Source organism: Ranitomeya variabilis, chromosome 1 (assembly GCF_051348905.1).
Source record: "Ranitomeya variabilis isolate aRanVar5 chromosome 1, aRanVar5.hap1, whole genome shotgun sequence".
NCBI lineage: Eukaryota > Metazoa > Chordata > Amphibia > Anura > Dendrobatidae > Ranitomeya > Ranitomeya variabilis.
Genome location: NC_135232.1, coordinates 322,596,957 through 322,619,730, shown reverse-complemented (window position 1 = coordinate 322,619,730; position 22,774 = coordinate 322,596,957). Strand labels below are relative to the sequence as shown.

The window sequence follows — 22,774 nt, the reverse complement described above, 5'->3', positions numbered from 1 at the left end:
CGTTCAGGATGGCCGGCGCTTTGGACAGAGCGGAAAACTCGCTCCGCCCCCTTCTGTAGATGCGATGATGCCGGATGTGTTTATTGCACACTTCTGGAATCATCGCACCCCTGTGTTTTACCTTGCAGCGGCGCCGCAAGGTAAACGGACATGCTGCTTTCTAAAAAGACGCGCCACATGTCCGGAATCGCAGGGCCGCGGATGCGTGTCACCACGCATAGTGGAGACGGGATTTCATAAAATCCCCTCCACTATGCTGTAACATCTGGACGCTGCGGATTGAACGCTGCGGCTCCACGCAGAGTTCAATCCGCTGCTATCCCGGATGTAATACGGCCCGTGGACACATACCCTTAGATGCTGAAAATCTGCAGTTAAAAGAAGGACATGCATTGTAAAGTGTGTTTACACAGCGCAAAAAATGCATCTATATTATAAATATTTTAAAAAACAACAACTTGGAATCCCTTATATTTGATAACCAGCCAAGGTAAAGCAGACAGATGTGGGCTTATATTATCAGGCTGGGGAGGTCCCTGGTTATTGGACCCTTCCAAGCCTAAAAATTTCAGCCCGCACGCACCCCAGAATTGTTACATCACATTAGGCTTTGCTCTTCCCAATTTGCCCTGGTGCAGTGGTAATCGGGGTAATGGTTTATGGGGTTGATATCAGTTGTGTAATGTCCGCTTGAATCAACCCCTGGGGTTAGTAGTGGAGAGGTGTCTATCAGACTAACCCAGTAAGTGTAAGATAAAATTAAAAAGAAACACCTCCGACCCTACCCCTGATAAATCAATTTATTTAAAAAAAAAAAGAAAAAATTAAACATCCAGTCCGTGGAATCTAACATATTTGTGGGAATCCGTAGTAGTCCTCAAATGAAAACCTGAAAGACATAAAAAGAGGGCGGTAAAGAAATAGAAACAAGAAACACTCCCTCATTCACCAATTTATTATTAAAAAATAATCTCCGCCAGTCTGACGTAATCCCTGACGCTCCCACAAAGTCTGCCGTTTCTGTACTGCAACCTATGGCGCCTCGTTCTGAGAACTAGTCTTCATAGGTCACTGCTAGTTATGTTTCACAAGCCATGGCTGGGAGTGACCTATGGTTGCAGTGCGGAATCAAAGTTGGCGGCTCCCATGCAACCTGGTGGCTTTGAAATAAAGGTTGGCGGTTCCCACACGACCCGGCGGCTCTGAACAGTGGTGAAGTCAGGAACTACACTGCTCATCAGATTCGCTGAGTCTCATCGAGGACAGCGTTACTCGACGACTCTGTTGAGTGGTGTGGTTACTGATGTCACCACTGTTCAGTGCCCTTTTTTGCTCTAAAAAGTCACAAAAAAGGTTATAGACAAGAATAAAGACCATTTTTTTAAATTTTCAAGAAGCGTGCGCCTTTTTGATAAATTTGGTGTAAAAACGACAGTGAATGCCACAACGAAAAGAGACTTTAAAAAACCCTAAATGATAAATCTGGTGTATAGTCTTTGTTCAGAATACAATGCAAAAAAAATCTGTCTCATTGCATTACAGAAACTTAATGAAAATCTTAAAGCCTGTGCCTGACAACAAGCATGTATATAGAGCTGTGGCCTATACTACAGATTGTATCTTTAGGTCATTACAAGCTAATGCAGTGTATTTACAGAGTTACTCAACTCTTCACATAGAGTACACCTAAACATGATCTGTCACCGGGTGTAAAGCTGAATGTTTGTGTTTTCCTAGAGACCTGTCCAAGCAACCAATGCATTTGTAATGGAAAGCTATGAGGACTGCTCTAACAATTCTTAAATGTATTCGAAAATGTTATTTTCAAAACTTATAAATCACACAATAATGCTTTTTATCAGTTGAAACCAAAGAAAGTATTCATGAATTCCTGAATAAAGCACTCAAACAATAGGCACAATTCTGTATAGCTGGCAGCAAATGCCTGTGATAAAGTATAGCTTTCTAGTCAATAAATAATCAGAATTTATATATTAAACTCAAATCCACAGAAGCAAATTGTTGTAATCTAATGTTTTAATTAATGTTCATACAGTGACATGCAAAAGTTTGTGCACCCCTGGTCAAAATTATTGTGAACATTTAAGCAAGTTGAAGATGAAGTGATCTCTAAAAGTCAAAAGTTAAAGATGGCACATTTACTTACACATATATATTCATCTGTTACATTTAAAAAATTACAAACAGGAAAATGGGCTGATGCAAAAGTCTGGGCACCCTTTGATATTTGTGATAACTTTGACCAAGGTTTCAGACCTTAATTAGACTGTTAGGGGTATGGCTTGTTCACCATCATCGTTAGGAAAGGCCAGGTGATGCAAAATTCCCAACTTTATAAAAACCCAGCCTCTTCTAAACTTGTGACAAAAACACAGCAGCCATGGGTTCTTCTAAGCAGCTTCATAGCACTCTGAAAATGGTGGAGGTCCATAAAGCAGGAGAAGGCTATAAGAAGATGGCAAAGCATTTTCAAGTTGCCCTTTCCTCCATTAAAAATGTAATTAAGAAATAGCAATTAACAGGAACAGTAGAGGTAAAGATAAGGTCTGGAAGACCATGCAAAGTTTCAGTGAGAGCTGCTCGTAGGATTGCTGGAGAGGCAAATCAGTACCTCCCACTTGACTGCAAAAGACCTTCAGAAAGATTTAACAGACTGTGGAGTTGTGGTACATTGTTCTACTGTTCATAGACTCCTGCACAAATATGGCCTTCATAGAAGAGTCATCAGAGGAAAAACCCTCCTGCTCCCTCTATCTGTGTCAGCCGCTGTGGCTGTTAGACATCATTGAAATTAAATATGTGAACCGAGCCGACCTATGAGCAATAGTCAAATAGTTTTTATTGCTGTAATATGAAAACATTTTGCAACTTTTGATACATATATGTTACTATACACCAGCAAAGAGTTTGAAGAGCAAAGAGGTTAGCTTCACTTTTTTCCCAGGCATCATGAGATATGGAAAAAATGATTGAAGGCTTGAACTTCTTACAGCTCTGTACAACCCCGCGTTATATAGAGCTGTAATATGGCATCCATAGCAGTCTAAGAGGCCCTAATGTACAGAGCCATAGAATATGCCCTTATTCTCCATCAGGTGCCATAGGTACCAGGTACGGTGCAGTATAAAGTCTCAGTACAAAAGCACATGATGCTCCTATGACTCCATTTATTGCACTGTGTCATGCCAATGCTAAGCATTACAGGGTAGAATTTTGTATTGTCTAGATAAGTGTTGTAAGACTCAAATGATTTCTTCCTCAAGTGTGTTTTAATAAATTCGACAATTAAATTAACAGATATAATGGTCATCCAATGTTTCTAGTAGTCGTGTCTTTGTTAAGGTTGTCTGTACAATGATAACAATATATCAATCATAACTGTGACACGTAAACTGTCTTTCATGCTGAGGAGGGTTTAAAGAAGTTGTCCAGGTTGTTCACTAAAGTCTACAGTCGCTCTACATTCGAGACCGAGTGGTCATGTTATCACAAGTATATGTTCTGCATACACCAGGCCACATTCTGACTAGACGTGTGCGGCCTCTCTCAATCCATTTCTATTGAGCACGGCTAAGCTCACTGCAAATAAGTCAGTACGTGAGATAATGGAAGTCCAAGATATTGGACAAAAAGTAAAAAAAAATACAGTCAAGAAGAGAAGAAGCCAGAGAAAGAAGACTAGATATAGGATGGAGGACTGAAAGGAGTCTCTCTTGGATACTACCAGAGTATAGCCAAAGCAAGGGTTGTGTAATTATGGCATTGGTAAATTGATAAGGATACAGTTACGGACCTATCTGAATGCAAGTAATCAGAGAAAATGATAGAAATACCAGATCTGAGGAACAGGAAGCTTTATGCTGAAAAAAACAACCAGTATTGTATGCATCAAACACAGTCTATGGCGAAGGTATGAAGGTTCAGGCCACAAGGAGTCTGTTCATATTCAGGGCTGTCCTTCAGATCTGGTGATTCCACCACTTGGTCATTACCTTTACACCTAAACTCCATGTTTCCTATTGCCCTTACTGCTCTCTCCCGGGAGCCACCCTTGTCCCTAATCTGGGCGTTACAGTTTATTACAACTTATTACTGTTACGTTTACTTTATAGGAATACTACATGTATTTATTACTATGTGCCATGTCTACACCTGATGATCGTGCCTTGGATGGACTAGTTTGTCCCCAGATCTTATCTCCTGCCTGTCACTTGTTGGGTCACAGTTACTATCATTGTACCTATGACCTTGACAAAGACCAAACTGGTGGAAACGTTGGATGAACATGATCTGTTAATTCACTTGTCTGATTTATTACATTACACATACAGCAATCATCTGAGTCTGACAAATATTTAGGTGCCAGAATTCTGCAACACTATTCAGTGCAGGATGTTGTGACTGTTCATGTCAAACAGGATTCTCATGATTAATCTCAATTAAAATCAATGGAGCAGATGAGTCTGTACTCGGTCGGAAATTTCCAGTTCCATACATATTTGTCTATGGTTGAAGAGACTTGAGCGATCATATCTAGGGCTATGGGAATCAGTAGCGGGCTGATATCTGACATGTTGTATCTAAAGATGGTTACCTTGGATTTCCCCTTTAACTCTTTGTGACAATGATCTTTCACTATTGGTAATTACTAGTACAGTAGTAGTAGGATATCAGTTCAATTGTAGGAGCTTTGTCTAAATAGTACAAGCAACATTTCTAAATATATTTTTAAATACTCTCATTTAAATAACCGGTGATTTCTGCTTTTGCCCATTGTTCCTCTCACTTTCTTGTATTCGCATTGAATTGTCAACCCGATACTTTCCATGACTCATTCAACAACTTATTACCTATAGCGCGTGTTCATCTGATACTAATGTACTGTACATGACAATATGTGCTGCTCACAATACAGTGATTTTCTTACTCAAAGTAGTTGTCCCCTACAGTAACACTGCTGACCTTTCCTCAGGGCTCGCGCATACGACACTGCTTTTGGTCCAAGTGCTATGAATCGCACTCGCGCCAATGTTATTCAAAGGAGCAGTGTAGATGAACAATTTTTTTCACTGACTGAATCTGCATGTGAAAAAAATCAGATGAGACTCATCCATTCAAGACTATTGTTGTGAGAAAAACCCAGATTCCTTATGGAACCACAGAATAGCATCCAATTTTTACAGATACATTGCAATTCTATAACATAAGAATGTGTAAATGGTTAATAGCTGCTGCGTAAAAAATGGATTGCACATGGGTGACAAGTGAGAAAAAAAAATCGTCCCACTTTTCTGGCTGCAACTCTGATCGATTTTTTTTTTTTTTTTTTTATATTTTCTGAAGGCCGCGTGAAACTACATTAAGGCTATGTGCACACGTTGCGGATTGGGGTGCAGAATTTTCCGCACAAAATCCGCATCTCCTGGCAGAAAACGCAGGTGCAGATTTGACGCGTTTTTTATGCGGATTTTGTGCGGATTTCTTGCGTTTTTTACCCCTGCGGATTTCTATAATGGAAGGGTGCAAAAACGCTGCAGATCCGCACAAAAGAAGTGACATGCTCCTTCTTTTAATCCGCTGCGCTTTTTCATGTGGAATTTTCTGCACCATTAGCACAGCATTTTTTTTTCCTATAGATTTACATTGTAAATCACTTTGCGGATCTGCAGCGTTTCTGCACAGAAAAAAATGCTGCGGATCCGCAGAAAATCCGCATCGTGTGCACACAGCCTTAGGATAGATCCTCAATATCAGATCAATTGGAATCTGACACCAGCACTCCTACTTATCGCCGGTGGCTGGATGTAAAGAGCGTACGGAGCGGAACATCACAGACCCATCACACCATTTAGTGGATACTGCAGATCGAAAGCTACTAATTTGAATAAAAGATGATCTTCCATACCCTGGAGCAGCCACTTTATGACAAAAAAAACCTTGAGGTTCCAAGAACATAATACAAGCCCTAAAAATGCCACCAAACTAAATGCCACCATTTTTCCTTGATTTGCCACAATTCAATCCTGCCCACTTCCCCCATCACTCGTTGTGCTGATCATGTTTGGCACATAGTGACACAGACTTTCCAAATGGCCTATCCCATAGTTGTGTCATGTGAGTGCAATAGCTACTATTATTTCATTTTCATTTCACTCACATCAGCCACTGCTTTCATTTTTGTTTTCCTGTGCTGTTATCGATTCTGATCAGGAATCATGTGTAACTTGGTAAACTAAGGCGTAGGGCGTGCCAATGACAAGGATGACATTTCATTGCTTTCTTTGTAGACATGGCCTCCACCGTTACTTCTCCTGCCGTGGCATTGCACTAGCTGTACAGTACTTCTGGGACAGAGGGCATCGCAACATCACTGTTTTTGTGCCCCAGTGGAGGCTGAAGAAGGATAGCGACATTACTGGTAAGTATCTAAGGGAATCGTTCAGATTTCATGGAACAAGCCTTTTTTGCTACGTTGATCTAGACTCGAGTATTATGTGTATAACTCTCCCTGCCCATAACACTTGCCCGTCATCCCCCATAAATGGATTTTACACATGTGTATATGGTGCCATTAGACTTGGGGTAGCTACCTGGGCTTATTTCACTCACGGAATTTGGATATACCCCACTGTGGTTATTGTGGTAGTTTTTGGATGAGGTTTTTTTTGATCTGAAGAAACCACAAAGAATAGGCTGGCAACCTGATCATTTTCATACTCTGTAGCAGTGAATTGTTTCATTATTCCCTGTGCATGCTGCATTTTTCTATTTGTAGAGTGGCTTATTAAGTTTTTCTTAGTTTTTCATTAGTGGTACAACTCGGCCACGGCTGAATGGGCTGTCATGGTTATCTTATACAGGGACGGACCAGTTTGCAGTCATTTAGAAGTACCTAGCTGCTGTTTAGAAGTCAAAGTCTACAGTGAAAACTTGAGATTCTGATGATCATGCTTTACCTCCAAAACCAAGTGCTGTCAGTATTGTGTTTTCTGAGGACCCAGGCCTAGTCTCCCGGAATTGTTCCAAAGTATAGCAGCTGACAATTTCCACACTCATGCCACATACAGTGGTTTGCAAAACTATTCACCCCTCTTGGCTTTTTAACCTCTTTTGTTACATTATGTGTGGTTAAATATTTTTGTAGTCCTTTTTGTGCGTGATACATCAGCACTAAATAGTCTAAGTTGGTGAAGTGAGAATAATAAAGGCAAAAATTAAATTTGAGATCAAAAAACTAAAAATGGGCATGTGAATATGTATTCACCCTTTTGCTTTCAAGACCCTAAAAATTTATTGTGCAAGCAATTACCTTCATAAGTCACATCATTAGTAAAAGGAAGTCCACCTTATGCAATCTAAGTGTCACATGGTCTGTTAGTATATACACGCCTTTTCTGAAAGGCCACAGAGGCTGCAACACCATCAAGTAAGAGGCAGCACTAACGAAATAACACCATGAAAAAATATATAAAAAAAATCCCAATGTGAGGATTCCCTGGAGCACCATCAAATCCATTATCATCAAATGGAAAGAACATGGTACCACACCAAACCTGCCGAGAGGGCCGCCCAACAAAACTCTCAGCCCAAGCAAGGATGGCATTAATCAGAGAGGCAGCTCAGAGACCAAAGGCAACCCTGAAAAAGCTGCAGAGTTCCCAAGCCGAGACTGGAGTATCTGTCCATACGACCACAATAAGCCGTATACCCCATAGAGGTGGCCATTATGGAAAAGTGGGCAGAAAAAAACCTTTACTTACACAAATTGTAAGGCTTGTTATGAGTTTGCCAAAAGACATGTGTAAGACTCTCTAAATTTATGAGGGAAGGTGCTGTGGTCAGATGAGACCAAAATTTAACTTTTTGGCCACCAAGGTGAACTCTGTCTGGCGCCAAACCAACACAGCTCATCACCCCAAGAACACCATTCCCACAGTGAAACATACTGGTGGCAGCATCATACTGTGGGGATGTCTTTTGGCAGCAGGGACCGGGAAAATGGGTCAGTCGAGGAGAAGATGGATGGTGTAAAATACAGGGATATTCTTGATCAAAATCTGTTTTAGTCTGTCAGTGATTTGAGACTGGGACAGATGTTCACCTTCCAACAAGATAATGACCAAAGCATACCGCTAGAGAAATACTTGACTGGTTTAAGGGGAAACGTGTTTTGGAGTGGCCTAGTCAAAGCCCAGACTTTAATCTAATTGAGAATTTTTGGTCAGACTTGAAGATTGCTCTTCACCAAAGGAAACCATCTACTGTATATACTTGAGTATAAGCCGAGGCACCTAATTTTGCCACGAAAAACTGGGTAAGCTTATTGACTCGAGTTTAAGCCGGGATTGCATTGTTCCCTCATCCCTGTCCTGGTATGCGTGGCTCCCCATCCCTATCCTTGTATTCATGGCTATCGCATCGCTGTCCTGGTATGCATGGCTCCCCCTGTCGCTATCCTGGTATGCATGGCTCCCCCCGTCACTGTCCTGGTATGCATGGCTCCCCCGTCGCTGTCCTGGTATGTATGGCTCCCCCTTCCCTTCCTGGTATGTATGGCTTCCCCCTCCCATCCTGGTATGCATGGCTCCCCCCTCCCGTCCTTGTATGTATGTCTCCTATTAAAAAAAAAAACACGCAAAACATCCTACTCACCTCCCTGCGCGCCCTGCATCTCGTTGGCTCCCGCTTCCAGCAGCTCTTCCTGTGCCGAGCGATCACGTGGCCCCGCTCATTAAGGTAATGAATATGCGCGCGTCTCCACAACTATGGGTGTGGAGACGTGTGCATATTCATTACCTTAATGAGTGGGACCACGTGATTGCTCGGCACAGGAAGAGCTGCTGGAAGCCGGAACCAACAAGATGCAGGGTGCGCAGGGAGGTGAGCAGGATGTCTTCTGGAAGTCGGCGGTTGCCATTGTCACTGTGCGCGTTATAAGAGAAATGAATATTCATTTCTCTTTAGCAGCGGGCACAGTTATAGCCGCATCCGCCGGCTCCTGCCTCTGTCACCTGCTGTTCCACCGCTCCCCCTCCCCCGATGGCTTTCTGGGTCAATTGACTTGTATATAAGCCGAGGGGGCATTTCCAGCACAAAAAATGTATTAAAAACCTCGGCTTATACACGAGCATATACGGTAATTTGAAGGAGCTGGAGAAGTTTTGCTTTGAGGAATGGGCAAAAATCCCAGTGGCAAGATGTGGAAAGCTCATAGAGACTTATCAAAAACGACTTGCAGCTGTAATTGCCACAAAATGAGCCTCTTCAAAGTACTGACTTTAGGGAGGTGAATAGTTTTCAGTTATTTTGTCCTATTTGTTGTTTACTTCACAATAAAAAGAAAACCAAATATTCACAGTTGTAGGCATGTTTTTTACAGGAACTGATGCAAACCCTAAAAAAGCCCTGAAATTATAGTTTGTGAGGTAGTAAAATATGAAAAAATGCCAAGGGGGTGAATACACGAAACACTGTGAACTATGATTAAGAACAAGTCGGTTTGAAACGCGTAAGGCCTGTCCCACACATCCAGATAATTCCGGTACCGGAAAAATCGGTACCGGAGTTATCCGTGTCCGTGTGCTCACGTGGTACATCAGTGTGGAACACGTGCGGCAGCCGTGTGCCGACTGGGTACCACACGAACCGTGCAGGAGACAGCGCTAGAGATAAGCGCTGTCCCCTGCATCTGGTGCTGAAGCCGCCATTCATTTCTTCTCTCCAGCAGCGTTCGCTGGAGGGAAGATATGAAAAATCTTTTTTTTATTTTTTTTTTTGTGTTTAAAATAAAGATTCCTGTCACCACCCCCCTCCCACCCCCTGTGGCCCGCCCCTGGAAATAAAATACTCACCCGGCTCCCTCAAAGCGTCTTCTCCGCGCCGCAGCTTCTCCTGTATGAGCGGTCACGTGGTGCCGCCCATTACAGTGATGAATATGCGGCTCCACCTCCCATAGGGCATCAGCATCCGTGTGCGGTACGTGTTTTACACGGACCCTTTGACTTTAATGGGTCCGTGTGATCTGTGCGCTCCCACGAACACTGACATGTCTCCGTGTTTTGCACACGGACACACGGTCCTCAAAAAATCAATGACATGTGCAGAGACACATTGATTTTAATGTGTCTACGTGTGTCAATGCCATATACAGACTATTATCTCTTATCTTTTTGTGCACTAATGCCAAACAGCCAACACTGGATTGAAAGTGGTTGTTTCATCGGTATTTTTTGCACCTGTGTTTTTGCCATCATTAATCGGGTCCGATACGCCCTGCTGGTGCATTTGTTTGGAGGCTTCAGCAGGTAACCATCTCTGCTTTTTTCTATGTGATTTTTTTTTTGTCAATTTTCTGGAGGATTTTTAAGTCCTCTTTGTGCGTCAATGTCCCCATCCTGGTCACCTTGTTGTAGCAAATGTCCTCATCTTTGTTACCATCATGTGGCAAGTGTAGTTTTTGATGTTTTCTTTAAATGCCATTCATCATTGTATAGGTTATCGTACAATTTTCTATCTGGTCACCTTCATATTACAATATCCCCTTCCTGGTCACCATCATGTAACAATATCCCCATCCTGGTCACCTTCATGTAGCAATGTCCCCATCATTGTCACCTTGTTGTAGCAAATGTCCCCATCCTGGTTGTGATGTAGCAAAATACGAAAAAATGCCAATAGGGGATTGAATACTTCTGCATGTCCCCATCCTGGTTACCTTCTTATAGCAAATGTCCCCATCTTGGTCACCTTGTTTTAGCAAATGTCCCCTCCGGGTCACCTTCATGTAGGAAATGTCCCCATCCTGGTCACCTTCTCATAGCAAATGTCCGCATCCTGGTCACGCTCTCGTAGCAAACGTTCCCATCCTGAGCACCCTTTCGTAGCAAATGTCCCCAATGTTGCCGCTCTTTACATACCCATAAAAAACCAAATCCTTCTCACCTGACCTCACTCCCTCGGTGAACAGCGACGTCTTCATCCTTCTCAGCCGGGGCAGACCATGGCTGTGACATTATACGCTGCCTACGATGGCACGCCAACATCAGCTGCTGGCCTCTGATTGGCTTTTGGCTGCTTTTGGTATTGCAGTGCAGAGAGCTTGCCTCTACACCACAATACATTTCAGTTGAATGTGCATCCAAGGATGCCATTCAGCTGAAGCAAAACACTGGCATCAGCGGCTCCTGGACTGAGTCGCGATCATCAGTGGGAGCTCCTGTGCCTGTGGCTCGAATGATATAGCCTCAGGGGCCGCATGCTTTAAAGGGTTATTTCCGATTTCTTATATAGGTTTCATACAAGTGTTCAACTTTTTTTATTAAAATGTTTCAATATAAGTATATTGAAAATCTTCAAAGTTTAGCAGTAATTGCCCCCTAATGATGAACCTCTCCAAGACTTTATTTCTTTATCCATCCAAGAAAAACACTGACACACTGATGCACAACACTGATGACACGGTTACCTTTTTTTCATGTATATGTTTAAACACGGCATGTGAATGAGGCCAAAGATTGTGTTTTTCCAGCACGCTGCCAATGGAACGGTGTTCACTCCGCTCAGAATACAGCAAAACAGTGCTGAAGAGGATATTATGTTCAGCATTGTAACACCAGTAATCTATCTTACACTATATCTGATGGTATGTTAGGTGTATAATACTGTACTAAGGCAATTATTATTATTATTATTTATTGTTATAGCGCCATTTATTCCATGGCGCTTTACATGTAAGGAGGGGTATGCATAATAAAAACAAGTACAATAATCTTAAACAATACAAGTCATAACTGGTACAGGAGGAGAGAGGACCCTGCCCACGAAGGCTCACAATCTACAAGGGATGGGTTAGAATACAGTAGGTGAGGATAGAGCTAGTCATGCAGCGGTTTGGTAGATCGTTGGTTACTGCAGGTTGTAGGCTTGCCGGAAGAGGTGAGTCTTCAGGATCTTTTTGAAGGTTTCGATGGTAGGTGAGAGTCTGATGCGTTGTGGTAGAGAGTTCCAGAGTAGGGGTGATACGTGAGAGAAATCTTGTATACGATTGTGGGAAGAGGAGATAAGAGGGGAGTAGAGAAGGAGATCTTGTGAGGATCGGACGTTGCGTGCAGGTAAGTACCGGGAGACGAGGTCACAGATGTATGGAGGAGACAGGTTGTGGATGGCTTTGTACGTCATGGTTAGGGTTTTGTACTGGAGTCTCTGGGCAATGGGGAGCCAGTGAAGGGATTGACAGAGGGGAGAGGCCGGGGAATAGCTGGGGGGACAGGTGGATTAGTCGGGCAGCAGAGTTTAGAATAGATTGGAGGGGTGCAAGAGTGTTAGACGGGAGGCCACAGAGCAGAGCAGGAGGTTGCAGTAGTCAAGGCGAGAGATGATGAGGGCATGGACTAGGGTTTTTGCAGATTCTTGGTTGAGGAATGTACGGAATCGTGAAATATTTTTTAGTTGAAGTCAGCAGGAAGTGGAAAGGGCTTGGATATGTGGTTTCAAGGAGAGATCAGCGTCAAGGATTACCCCGAGGCAGCGAGCTTGTGGGACTGGGGAGAGTGGGCAGCCATTTACTGTAATGGATAGGTTCGTTGGGGGGGTCGCGTGAGATGGGGGAAAGATGATGAATTCTGTTTTGTCCATGTTAAGTTTCAGAAATCTAGCTGAGAAGAAGGATGAAATAGTGGACAGACATAGAGGGATTCTGGTTAGTAGGGAGGTGATATCTGGTCCAGAGATGTAGATCTGTGTGTCATCAGCATAGAGGTGATACTGAAAGCCATGGGATTGTATGAGCTGTCCCAGGCCAAAGGTGTAAATGGAGAAGACCAGGGGCCCTAGGACTGAACCTTGTGGGACTCCGACAGATAGGGGGCGAGGTGAGGAGGTGGTGTGTGAGTGGGAGACGCTAAATGTTCGGTCAGTTAGGTATGATGAGATCCAGGATAGGGCCAAATCTGTGATGCCAAGGGATGAGAGGGTCTGTAATAATAGGGAATGGTTGACTGTGTCAAAGGCAGCCGACAGGTCGAGGAGGACAGAGTAGTGTCGCTTGCTCTTGGCGGTTAAGAGGTCATTGGTGACCTTAGTTAGGGCAGTTTCAGTGGAATGGTGTTGTCGGAAGCCAGAATGTAAGCGGTCAAAGAGGGAGCAAGAAGAGAGATGGGAGGACAGTTCAAGGTAAACGTGTTGTTCCAGTAGTTTAGAGGCATAGGGGAGAAGTGATATAGGGCGATAGCGAGATACAGAGGATGGGTCAAGAGAAGGCTTTTTGAGGATAGGTGTGATGGAGGCATGTTTAAAGGGAACCTATCACCCCGTTTTTTAAAGATTAGATAAAAATAGTGTGAAATAGGGGCAGAGCTGGGCTTTACATTACTGCCTTTTTGGTGCCTTTACACCCCCGTTAGGCTGCCGAAATACCTTTGTGAAGTGGCCGTTTTCTGCTGTCACTCAAGTTGGTCAGGTCGGATGGGCGTGGTCACAGCGCTGTTTCTCCCCCAGATCAGGCTCATCATTACGTTGGTGGCGTAGTGGTGTGCGCATGTCCAAAGAGAAGATCCACTGCCCAGGAGATTCAAAACAGCGCGGTCTTCGCTATTCGCCGTTTACCGGTGGGCGCGGCCATCTTTCCTGTGGCCGCGCGTGCGCAGATGGAGCGCTCTGCTGCCCGGGGCTTCAGGAAAATGGCCGCGGGATTCCGCGCGTGCGCAGATGGAGATCGCGGCGGCCATTTTCCTGAAGCCCTGGGCAGCAGAGCGCTCCATCTGCGCACGCGCCGCCACAGGAAAGATGGCCGCGCCCACCGGTAAACGGCGAATAGCGAAGACCGCGCTGTTTTGAATCTCCTGGGCAGTGGATCTTCTCTTTGGACATGCGCACACCACTACGCCACCAACGTAATGATGAGCCTGATCTGGGGGAGAAACAGCGCTGTGACCACGCCCATCCGACCTGACCAACTTGAGTGACAGCAGAAAACGGCCACTTCACAAAGGTATTTCGGCAGCCTAACGGGGGTGTAAAGGCACCAAAAAGGCAGTAATGTAAAGCCCAGCTCTGCCCCTATTTCACACTATTTTTATCTAATTTTTAAAAAACGGGGTGATAGGTTCCCTTTAAAGCTTGAGGGGAAAACACCAGTTGTTAGTGATAGGTTGAAGAGATGGGTTATGTCATTTTATCTCATTATACCTATTCATACACTCTGAAGTACAATAATGCTCAATATACTATTAATAGATACACACAATGATTGAGCTACTGCTACCACTTATTGTTCTAGAGTAACCGATACAGAGGGTGGCACTGCAGCACCGAGGAGAAGCAGGGTACTGCTAGGAAATTCAGTTTTAGAAAACAAGACCTGCCCATTCACCTCTGTGGAGCAGGATAGAAAATAGGGGAGAAGCAGATAAAACAGAACATAAGGGTACAAGTAGTAAGATATGTAATATTAGACTTCTTTTTATATTAACAATAGTTATACTGTGCTTTGTTAAAGGGCCACTGTCACCCCCCTCCAGCCACTATAAACTAAAAGAGCCACCTTGTGCAGCAGTAATGCTGCATTCTAACAAGGTGGCTCTTTTAGTTTTAGGTTCAAGTATACCCAAAATAGAACGTTTTGATACTTAGCCACAATACCAGTCTTTAGCCAGGGAGGCGGGTCCTCACTCCCCAGCTTGAACCGCTACTCTGCCGTCACTCCAATCTTCATGGTCTTTCGGCGCCGCCCCCTCAGCGCTGTTTAAGTTTCAAAACCGGCGCCTGCGCTGTGTACTACTGTGCTGCGCAGGCGCAGTAAGCTCTGGCCGTCACGTCCCAGCCAGGCTTGCAGACTGCGCCTGCGCAGCACAGTAGTACACAGCGCGGTTTTGAAACGTAAACAGCGCTGAGGGGGCGGCGCCGAAAGACCATGAAGATTGGAGTGACGGCAGAGAAGCGGTTCAAGCTGGGGAGTGAGGACCCGCCTCCCTGGCTAGAGACCTGTATTGTGGCTAAGTATCAAAACGCTTTATTTTGGGTATACTTGAACCTAAAACTAAAAGAGCCACCTTGTTAGAATGCAGCATTACTGCTGCACAAGGTGGTTCTTTTAGTTTATAACGGCTGGAGGGGGGTGACAGTGGCCCTTTAAATACAATTTGTGTGAATTTCACTTTAATATGTATTCATGCACAACTAACCCTGAGTCTCCTCATAGAGCAAGACTTCCTCACTGAGCTGGATGAACTTGGACTTCTCTCCTTTACCCCATCAAGAACAGTCGAAGGCAAAAGAATTACATCTTATGATGACAGGTAACTCTGAATTCTGCAGCCTAATAAATCAGTATAGTCAATATAAACCAGAGGTTAAGGGTTTTCCTGTAGACCTCAAATGTATGGCCTAAACATGATGTGTACAGAGCCTTAAATGTTGATCATTTATTATTATTATTATTATTATTATTATTATTATTCATGTTTAACTTACTTGATGTTTTTTGGGTAAAAAAAATAAACCGATGCGTTTACTTTCTAATCCGACAAAGGTTTATGCTGAAACTGGCAGAGGAGACAGATGGCGTCATAGTGACAAATGATTTTCTACGGGACATTTTTGCTGAGTCTCATGCTTGGCAAAATATCATAAAGTTCAGGTACATATAAAGACAACTCAAAGTTTTCTCCAAAGAAATATTCCTGTGTATATTCCATTGTATTTACATTCTATTCTTTATGATTTAATATTTTGGAAATCTCCAGATTGCTCCAGTACACCTTTGCTGGAGACATCTTTATGATTCCAGATGACCCTCTAGGCAGAAATGGACCACCTTTGGACAAGTTCCTTACAAAGAATTCTTTACCTAAGTAAGTTATTATTTTCAGCAGCTTGTGGTACTTTGTGCTGGGTACTTTTGTGCTAACAATATTTTACTTATGTAGGACCAAATCTAAAGGTCATTCATTCGCTGGGCGAAGAGCTCCTTATGTTCAACCAAAACCATCTTCTCAGACAGAGGTCCTCAACCTTCGAGACAGAAAACCAGTTGGATATAAGGAGAGAGAAGATAGTGGGGTTCGTTCCCACATAGAAACTGAAAGACTAAGATGTGAGCTTTTAAGTATATTTCCTCTTCAGGACATAAAAGTGGATTTTATACTCCAAAAGGAGCCATGTCTGAATGATCTGAACAAGCTATCAGAACTCTTAATAAATCTCAAGTTTTGAAATACAGACACAAAAATTGACACAGCTTAACCTTGACCGACAGCCACTAAGAACATCTGTTCTTGGTTATTTATTACTCTTTAAAAGACCTCAGCTATTGATGTTTACGGTATGAAAAACTTATTGACCTTTCAGCGCGTTCCTTCCAAAAAGAGCTTTTGAGGCCAGAAATGTTAATAATTTTGTAACAATGTCAGATGTGAAAAAATTAAACAAAATGTACAATTGATGCTGTATGTTTCCAAAAATCAATAAATAATGAACTGTGTAACGTGGGTGCAGTGGACGTCTCAAGGTGAATGAGTTGCTCATCTTCTTCCTTTTTATCTATGTTTGGAATAATATAAAAAATGTACAGATATCATTTCCATATCCTGTCTTTGTGACTTGTACTTTTTTTGTACATTTTCATATCAGAATAAAAAATCTATTTTTAAATTGTGTTGCCAGCCACAGCTGAAGCTGCAAAATGTTTTCTCAAAAAAGGTAAGTTCACTTGGACCACTACTAATAATAATAATAATAATAATAATAATCTTTATTTTTATATAGCGCTAACATATTACGCAGCGCTTTACAGGTTGCACACATTATCATCGCTGTCCCCAATGGGGCTCACAATCTAAATTCCCTATCAGTATGTCTTTGGAATGTGGGAGGAAACCGGAGTGCCCGGAGGAAACCCACGCAAACACGGAGAGAACATACAAACTCTTTGCAGATGTTGTCCAAGGTGGGATTAGAACCCAGGACTCCAGCGCTGCAAGGCTGCTGTGCTAACCACTGCGCCACCGTGCTGCCCTACTAATCTAAATTTTATCTAATAAGTAGTAGAATTATATCCAGTAGTAAAGTGGTTTACCCACAAGAACATGTGCCAAATTTTTTTTTAAGTGAAACAATCTAACCTGCAACTCCAGTTATAAGGCTAAGTGCACACAATCCAGAAGTAGCAGCGCTTTGGACACAGCACTTGTTCGCGGCGTCCAAAGCGCTGCCGTCTATTGAACACAGGTGAATCCGCATGTGTTCACTGAACCGCGTCCAATACATTGTATGTATGAGTCTCCACAAGATAAATTGACATACTGTTGTCTTTTAAGCACAGTACTATCACAGACATGGGTGCACAAAAGTCGAAAAATTTGTTTTGACACACATGACTCCCAAAGACACTGTTGCAGATTGCAAAATCTTTTGGGTACGCACAGTACTATCACAGACACAGGTGCATAAGAGTAGAAAATTAGTTTTGATGCACTCCCACAGATGGTTGTAGAAAAACTTGGGTACGACAACACTATCACAGACATGGCTACATGTAGAGCATTTTTGGAAAACTGTGTACACACAAAACCTACTACTGTCCATCATTACAGCTGCGTCCTGTCCCTAAGCTAAGCAGAGCAGAAATAAATAAATAAGAATAATCTTCAACCAGGAGGAAGAGGTCCAAGTGCAGTAGGTGGAGGTGGAAGAGTCAAGGGATGAATAATCAAACACTGTTTTTGCTTTTTTTTTTCTCCTTTTTAGTTTTTTTTTTATTTCCTTTTTCTTTATGGAACTGACTTAAAACCAGTTATTATTAACAAAACTAAAAATGGCAATCTAGAGCCAGGAGATGTAGGTCCAAGTGGAGGAGGAGGTGGCGACGTAGTCGAAAGAGGCGTAATCCAACACTGTTTTTGTTGTTTTTTCATTTTTTTTAGTGTTTCTTTTTATGGAACTGACTTAAAACAACCTAGAATTATCAAAAATAAAACTAGCAATCTAAAACCTGGAGACGTAAGTAGAGAAATTGTTGGATGTGTCTCTGTAGGTGTAAGAGGCAAGGAAAGAGTAATCCAGCACTGTCTTTTTTTTTTTTTTACATAGAATCAACCCAACATAAACCATCAAGCTACAACCAGTGGGCATAGGTCCAACTGGAGGATGAGGTGGATGTGGCAGTATAGGTGGAAGATGCAGAGGAGGAGGTAGCCAACATAGGTTATTATTATTTATTTATATACAGTTGTGGCCAAAAGTATCGAAACCCCTGCAATTCTGTCAGATAATACCCAGTTTCTTCCTGAAAATTATTGCACACACAAATTCTTTGGTATTATTATCTTCATTTAATTTGTCTTAAATGAAAAAAACACAAAAAGAATTACCGTATTTTCCGGCGTACAAGACGACTTTTTAACCCCTGAAAATCTTCTTAAAAGTCGGGGGTCGTCTTGTACGCCGGGAATCGCCTTGTACGCCGGGTGTATATGGTGGGTGGGGGGGGGGAGTGGTCCTGATGACGACAAGGGGGCGTCTCACAGGAAAGTGAGTATCCCCCATTACCTTATCGTAGCGCTGCAGCGTGGGGTCTCTGTGCTGGGAGCGGCGGCTGCTGTGTGTGGTGCGGCGGCTCCTCTTCTGCAGTGTGGGGCCTCTGGTGCTGTGGGGCGGTGGCGGCGGCGTATCTTCATGCAGTCGGGGCTCCTCCGGCATCTCAAAGCCTGCAAGCCCCGCCGGCAACTCCATCGGTGTAATGCGGTGGCCTCCGGGAAAATGGCCGCTGCTTAGATTCAGATCTCGTGTCCCGAGATTTCGGGACGAGATCTGAATCTGAGCATGCGCAGCCCCCAGCAGGCCGGGCCACCGCATCGCACCTATTGAGCTGCCTCCGGGAAAATGGCCGCTGCTCAGATTCAGATCTCGTCTCCCGAGATCTCGGGACGAGATCTGAATCTGAGCAGCGGCCATTTTCCCGGAGGCCACCGCATTGTACCGATGGAGCTGCCAGCGGGGCTTCCGAGCTTTGCGATGCCGGAGGAGCCCCGACTGCATGAAGATAAGCCGCCGCCGCCACCCCACAGTACAGAGGCCCCACACTGCAGAAGAGGAGCCGCCGCACCACAGCACAGCAGCCGCCGCTCCCAGCACAGAGACCCCACGCTGCAGCGCTATGATAAGGTAATGGGGGATACTCACTTTCCTGTGAGACGCCCCCTCGTCGTCATCAGGATCACTCCCCCCCCCCCCCCCCCCAAAAGGCACATATTCACCGGCCCTATAAGACGACATAGGGTGTATAAGAAGACCCCCGACTTTTAAGAAGATTTTATTTTTTAACTGGTAAAGTTGGGGGGTCGTCTTATACGCCCAGTCGTCTTATACGCCGGAAAATACGGTAAGCCAAATTGGATATAATTCCACACCAAACATAAAAAAGTGGGTGGACAAAAGTATTGGCACTGTTCGAAAAATCATGTGATGCTTCTCTAATTTGTGTAATTAACAGCACCTGTAACTTACCTGTGGCACCTAACAGGTGTTGGCAATAACTTAATCACACTTGCAGCCAGTTGACATGGATTAAAGTTGACTCAACCTCTGTCCTTGTGTGTACCACATTGAGCATGGAGAAAAGAAAGAAGACCAAAGAACTGTCTGAGGACTTGAGAAACCAAATTGTGAGGAAGCATGAGCAATCTCAAGGCTACAAGTCCATCTCCAAAGACCTGAATGTTCCTGTGTCTACCGTGCGCAGTGTCATCAAGAAGTTTAAAGCCCATGACACTATGGCTAACCTCCCTAGATGTGGACGGAAAAGAAAAATTGACAAGAGATTTCAACACAAGATTGTGCGGATGTTGGATAAAGAACCTCGACTAACATCCAAACAAGTTCAAGCTGCCCTGCAGTCCGAGGGTACAACAGTGTCAACCCGTACTATCCGTCGGCGTCTGAATGAAAAGGGACTGTATGGTAGGAGACCCAGGAAGACCCCACTTCTTACCCCGTTTTGGAAGAATGTTCTCTGGTCAGATGAGACAAAAGTATAGCTTTTTGGGCAAAGGCATCAACATAGAGTTTACAGGAGGAAAAAAAGAGGCATTCAAGGAAAAGAACACGGTCCCTACAGTCAAACATGGTGGAGGTTCCCTGATGTTTTGGGGTTGCTTTTCTGGCACTGGACTGCTTGACCGTGTGCATGGCATTATGAAGTCTGAAGACTACCAACAAATTTTTCAGCATAATGTAGGGCCCAGTGTGAGAAAGCTGGGTCTCCCTCTCCCCTGGTCGCAGTTATTTTGGCTAAAGGTTGTGCAACCAAGTATTAGGCTGAGGGTGCCAATACTTTTGTCTGGCCCATTTTTGGAGTTTTGTGTGAAATGATCAATGTTTTGCTTTTTGCTTCATTATCTTTTGTGTTTTTTCATTTAAGACAAATTATATGAAGATAATAATACAAAAGAATTTGTGTTTGCAATCATTTTCAGGAAGAAACTGAGTATTATCTGACAGAACTGCAGGGGTGTCAATACTTTTGGCCACAACTGTAGCACCATTAATTCCATGGTGCCATACATTTGAAAAAGGGGTTACATACAGGGTTATAGATATTGTTAACAGTAAACAAATTTACAATGACAGACTGGTACAGAGGGGAGAGGACCCTGTCCTTGCGGACTTACATTCTTCAGGATAATGGGGAAGATACAGGAGGTCGGTGTGCTGCAGCACTGGTAGTGGTGAGGCGGCAGCTCGGGTGGTTGGTGTGGCGGCAGAATGGTTATTGCAGGCTGTAGGCTTTCCTGAAGAGATGGGTTTTCCGGTTCCGTCTGATGGATCCGAGGGTGGTGGATAATCGGACATGTTGAGGCGTAGAATTCCAGAGGATGGGGATATTCGGGAGAAATCTTGGAGGCAGTTGTGTGAGGAACGAATAAGTGTGGAGGAGAGTAGGAGGATGGATGGATGGTTGGGAGGATCAAAGATTATGTGAGGGAAGATAGTGGGAGATTAGTTCAGAGATATAGGGAGGGGACAGATTGCGGATGGCTTTGTAGATCAGTGTTAGTAGTTTGAACTAGTTTTTTTTTTCCAGCAGGCTGATAAGTAGTATAATAACACTGATGATGGTGTCATTAGCGCTGACCATATTAGTTGAGTATTCTAAGCAGTGCAAAATAGCACACACCTCATGCATGGAGGCCCAATCGTTGATGGTGATGTGCTGGTGTTCTGCAGCGCGGCTCAGCCGTGCGTGCTGCAGCTGAAACTCCACTATTTCCTGCTGCGGTTCGCACAGTCTCTCCAGCATTTGCAAGGTGGAGTTCCACCTTGTTGGTATATCGCCTATGAGGCAGTGAGCGGAAAGGCTAAAGTGCAGCGCAGACAAAGGAGCAACAGCAGGATGAGAATGCCAAAAGCACACACACACTGCCCGAACTTTCAGCAATAGCTCTGACATGTGCTTAGTTTTTCAGGAAGCTCTGCACCAAGTTCAGCACATGTACCAAGCAAGGGATGTTCGTCAAGCTGGCTAGGCCCAGAATTGCCCGTTATCGCACACCACCAGGCCGGACTTGAAGTTCACTGGCACCAACAACTCTTCGGTCGACTGCGTGATCCTCATTGACAGCTCCTGTGTGTTTTGAGATTTATCCCCCAGATGAGTTTCTGAACAGCCTGCTGTCATTTCCCCCTGCTTGCGTTGACATTGGTTGTGCAGATCTTACACCTAGAGATGAGAAGGAAGCGGAGTAGGAGTACGCAACCATAACACCTTTTCAAAATCTTGTGGCGTCACCATTTGTGTAGCAGTACTCGGCCCTACGAAATTACGCTGAACATCTTGTCGCCTGTATGCACCAGAGAAAGGTATTTCATTTAGGAACGTTAACAGGCATAGAACGACCACGTCCTCTCCCTGCAGCCGCTACATCACCAGCAGCTACACAAGCATCATCACGTCTACTGTTTCATGCTCTCCTCATTTATGGAAATTATTTTAGCCACACTGCTTGCACAGAGATGGCAGAAGAGTAAAATTATTTTTTATGCCCAGCCACAACTTGTACAGGCACAGCGATAAAGTTATTTTTTAGGCCCACAAATGGCACAGACAGAGAGTCAAGAGTGAAATTATTTTTAGGCACACTACTCTCAAAAAGACGACTGCAGAGTGAAATTGTTTTTTAGGCCCCGCCACGCACAACAATATCATATGCTGAAAAAGAGAATGAACCGCACCTCCAAAAATCACACATTGATCTAATGCAGATAGGCAAAAAAATATATAACTGAACATGAGGTTCTTAGTTTAACATTCTGATCAGACTGTATGATGCCCACTGCCACGTCACGGCAAACCTCGTAGTGGGTCCCTATCGTCCTAATGGAGCGGAGCCATGTGCCGACCACCACCTCAGCAACAATGCATCGGCAGGGCGGATGACCTAGTGCCTCACAGCGCCCATGCTGCAAGGCTGAGTCCCCATGACTCCAGACCGCCGCACCACCAGCACAAAACCACAGCAACAATGGCCGCTCACTGCACCCACACCAACAGAAAGGAGCATGGAAAGAGCTAACGCCCCATAAACTAGTCAAAGCCCTAATTACCATAGCAAAAGCGGAGGATATAGATTCTTTTTTACAGCATTTATGTAACTATTCCGTTAAACGGGACTGGTTAGGGAGGGAGATTAATCACACGTAGGTGAATGCTGCTGGGTTGGGGGGCACAGGGACCTGAGAGGTTCCCTTTAAACACTTTTGG

General features: G+C 43.9%; 1 protein-coding gene across 1 annotated transcript in view; it reads left to right on the top strand.

Annotated features, from left to right (window-relative positions):
- LOC143817073 (protein KHNYN-like) overlaps nt 1–16,505 on the top strand; it is a 36,913-nt gene extending 20,408 nt beyond the window's left edge. The window contains exons 4-8 of the mRNA XM_077298172.1: nt 6,309–6,439; nt 15,218–15,314; nt 15,548–15,655; nt 15,762–15,869; nt 15,945–16,505. Coding sequence (XP_077154287.1) covers nt 6,309–6,439; nt 15,218–15,314; nt 15,548–15,655; nt 15,762–15,869; nt 15,945–16,230 — 730 coding nt within the window. The 3' untranslated portion in view covers nt 16,231–16,505. The remainder of the gene's footprint in view (nt 1–6,308; nt 6,440–15,217; nt 15,315–15,547; nt 15,656–15,761; nt 15,870–15,944) is intronic.
- Nucleotides 16,506–22,774: the final 6,269 nt, after the last annotated feature.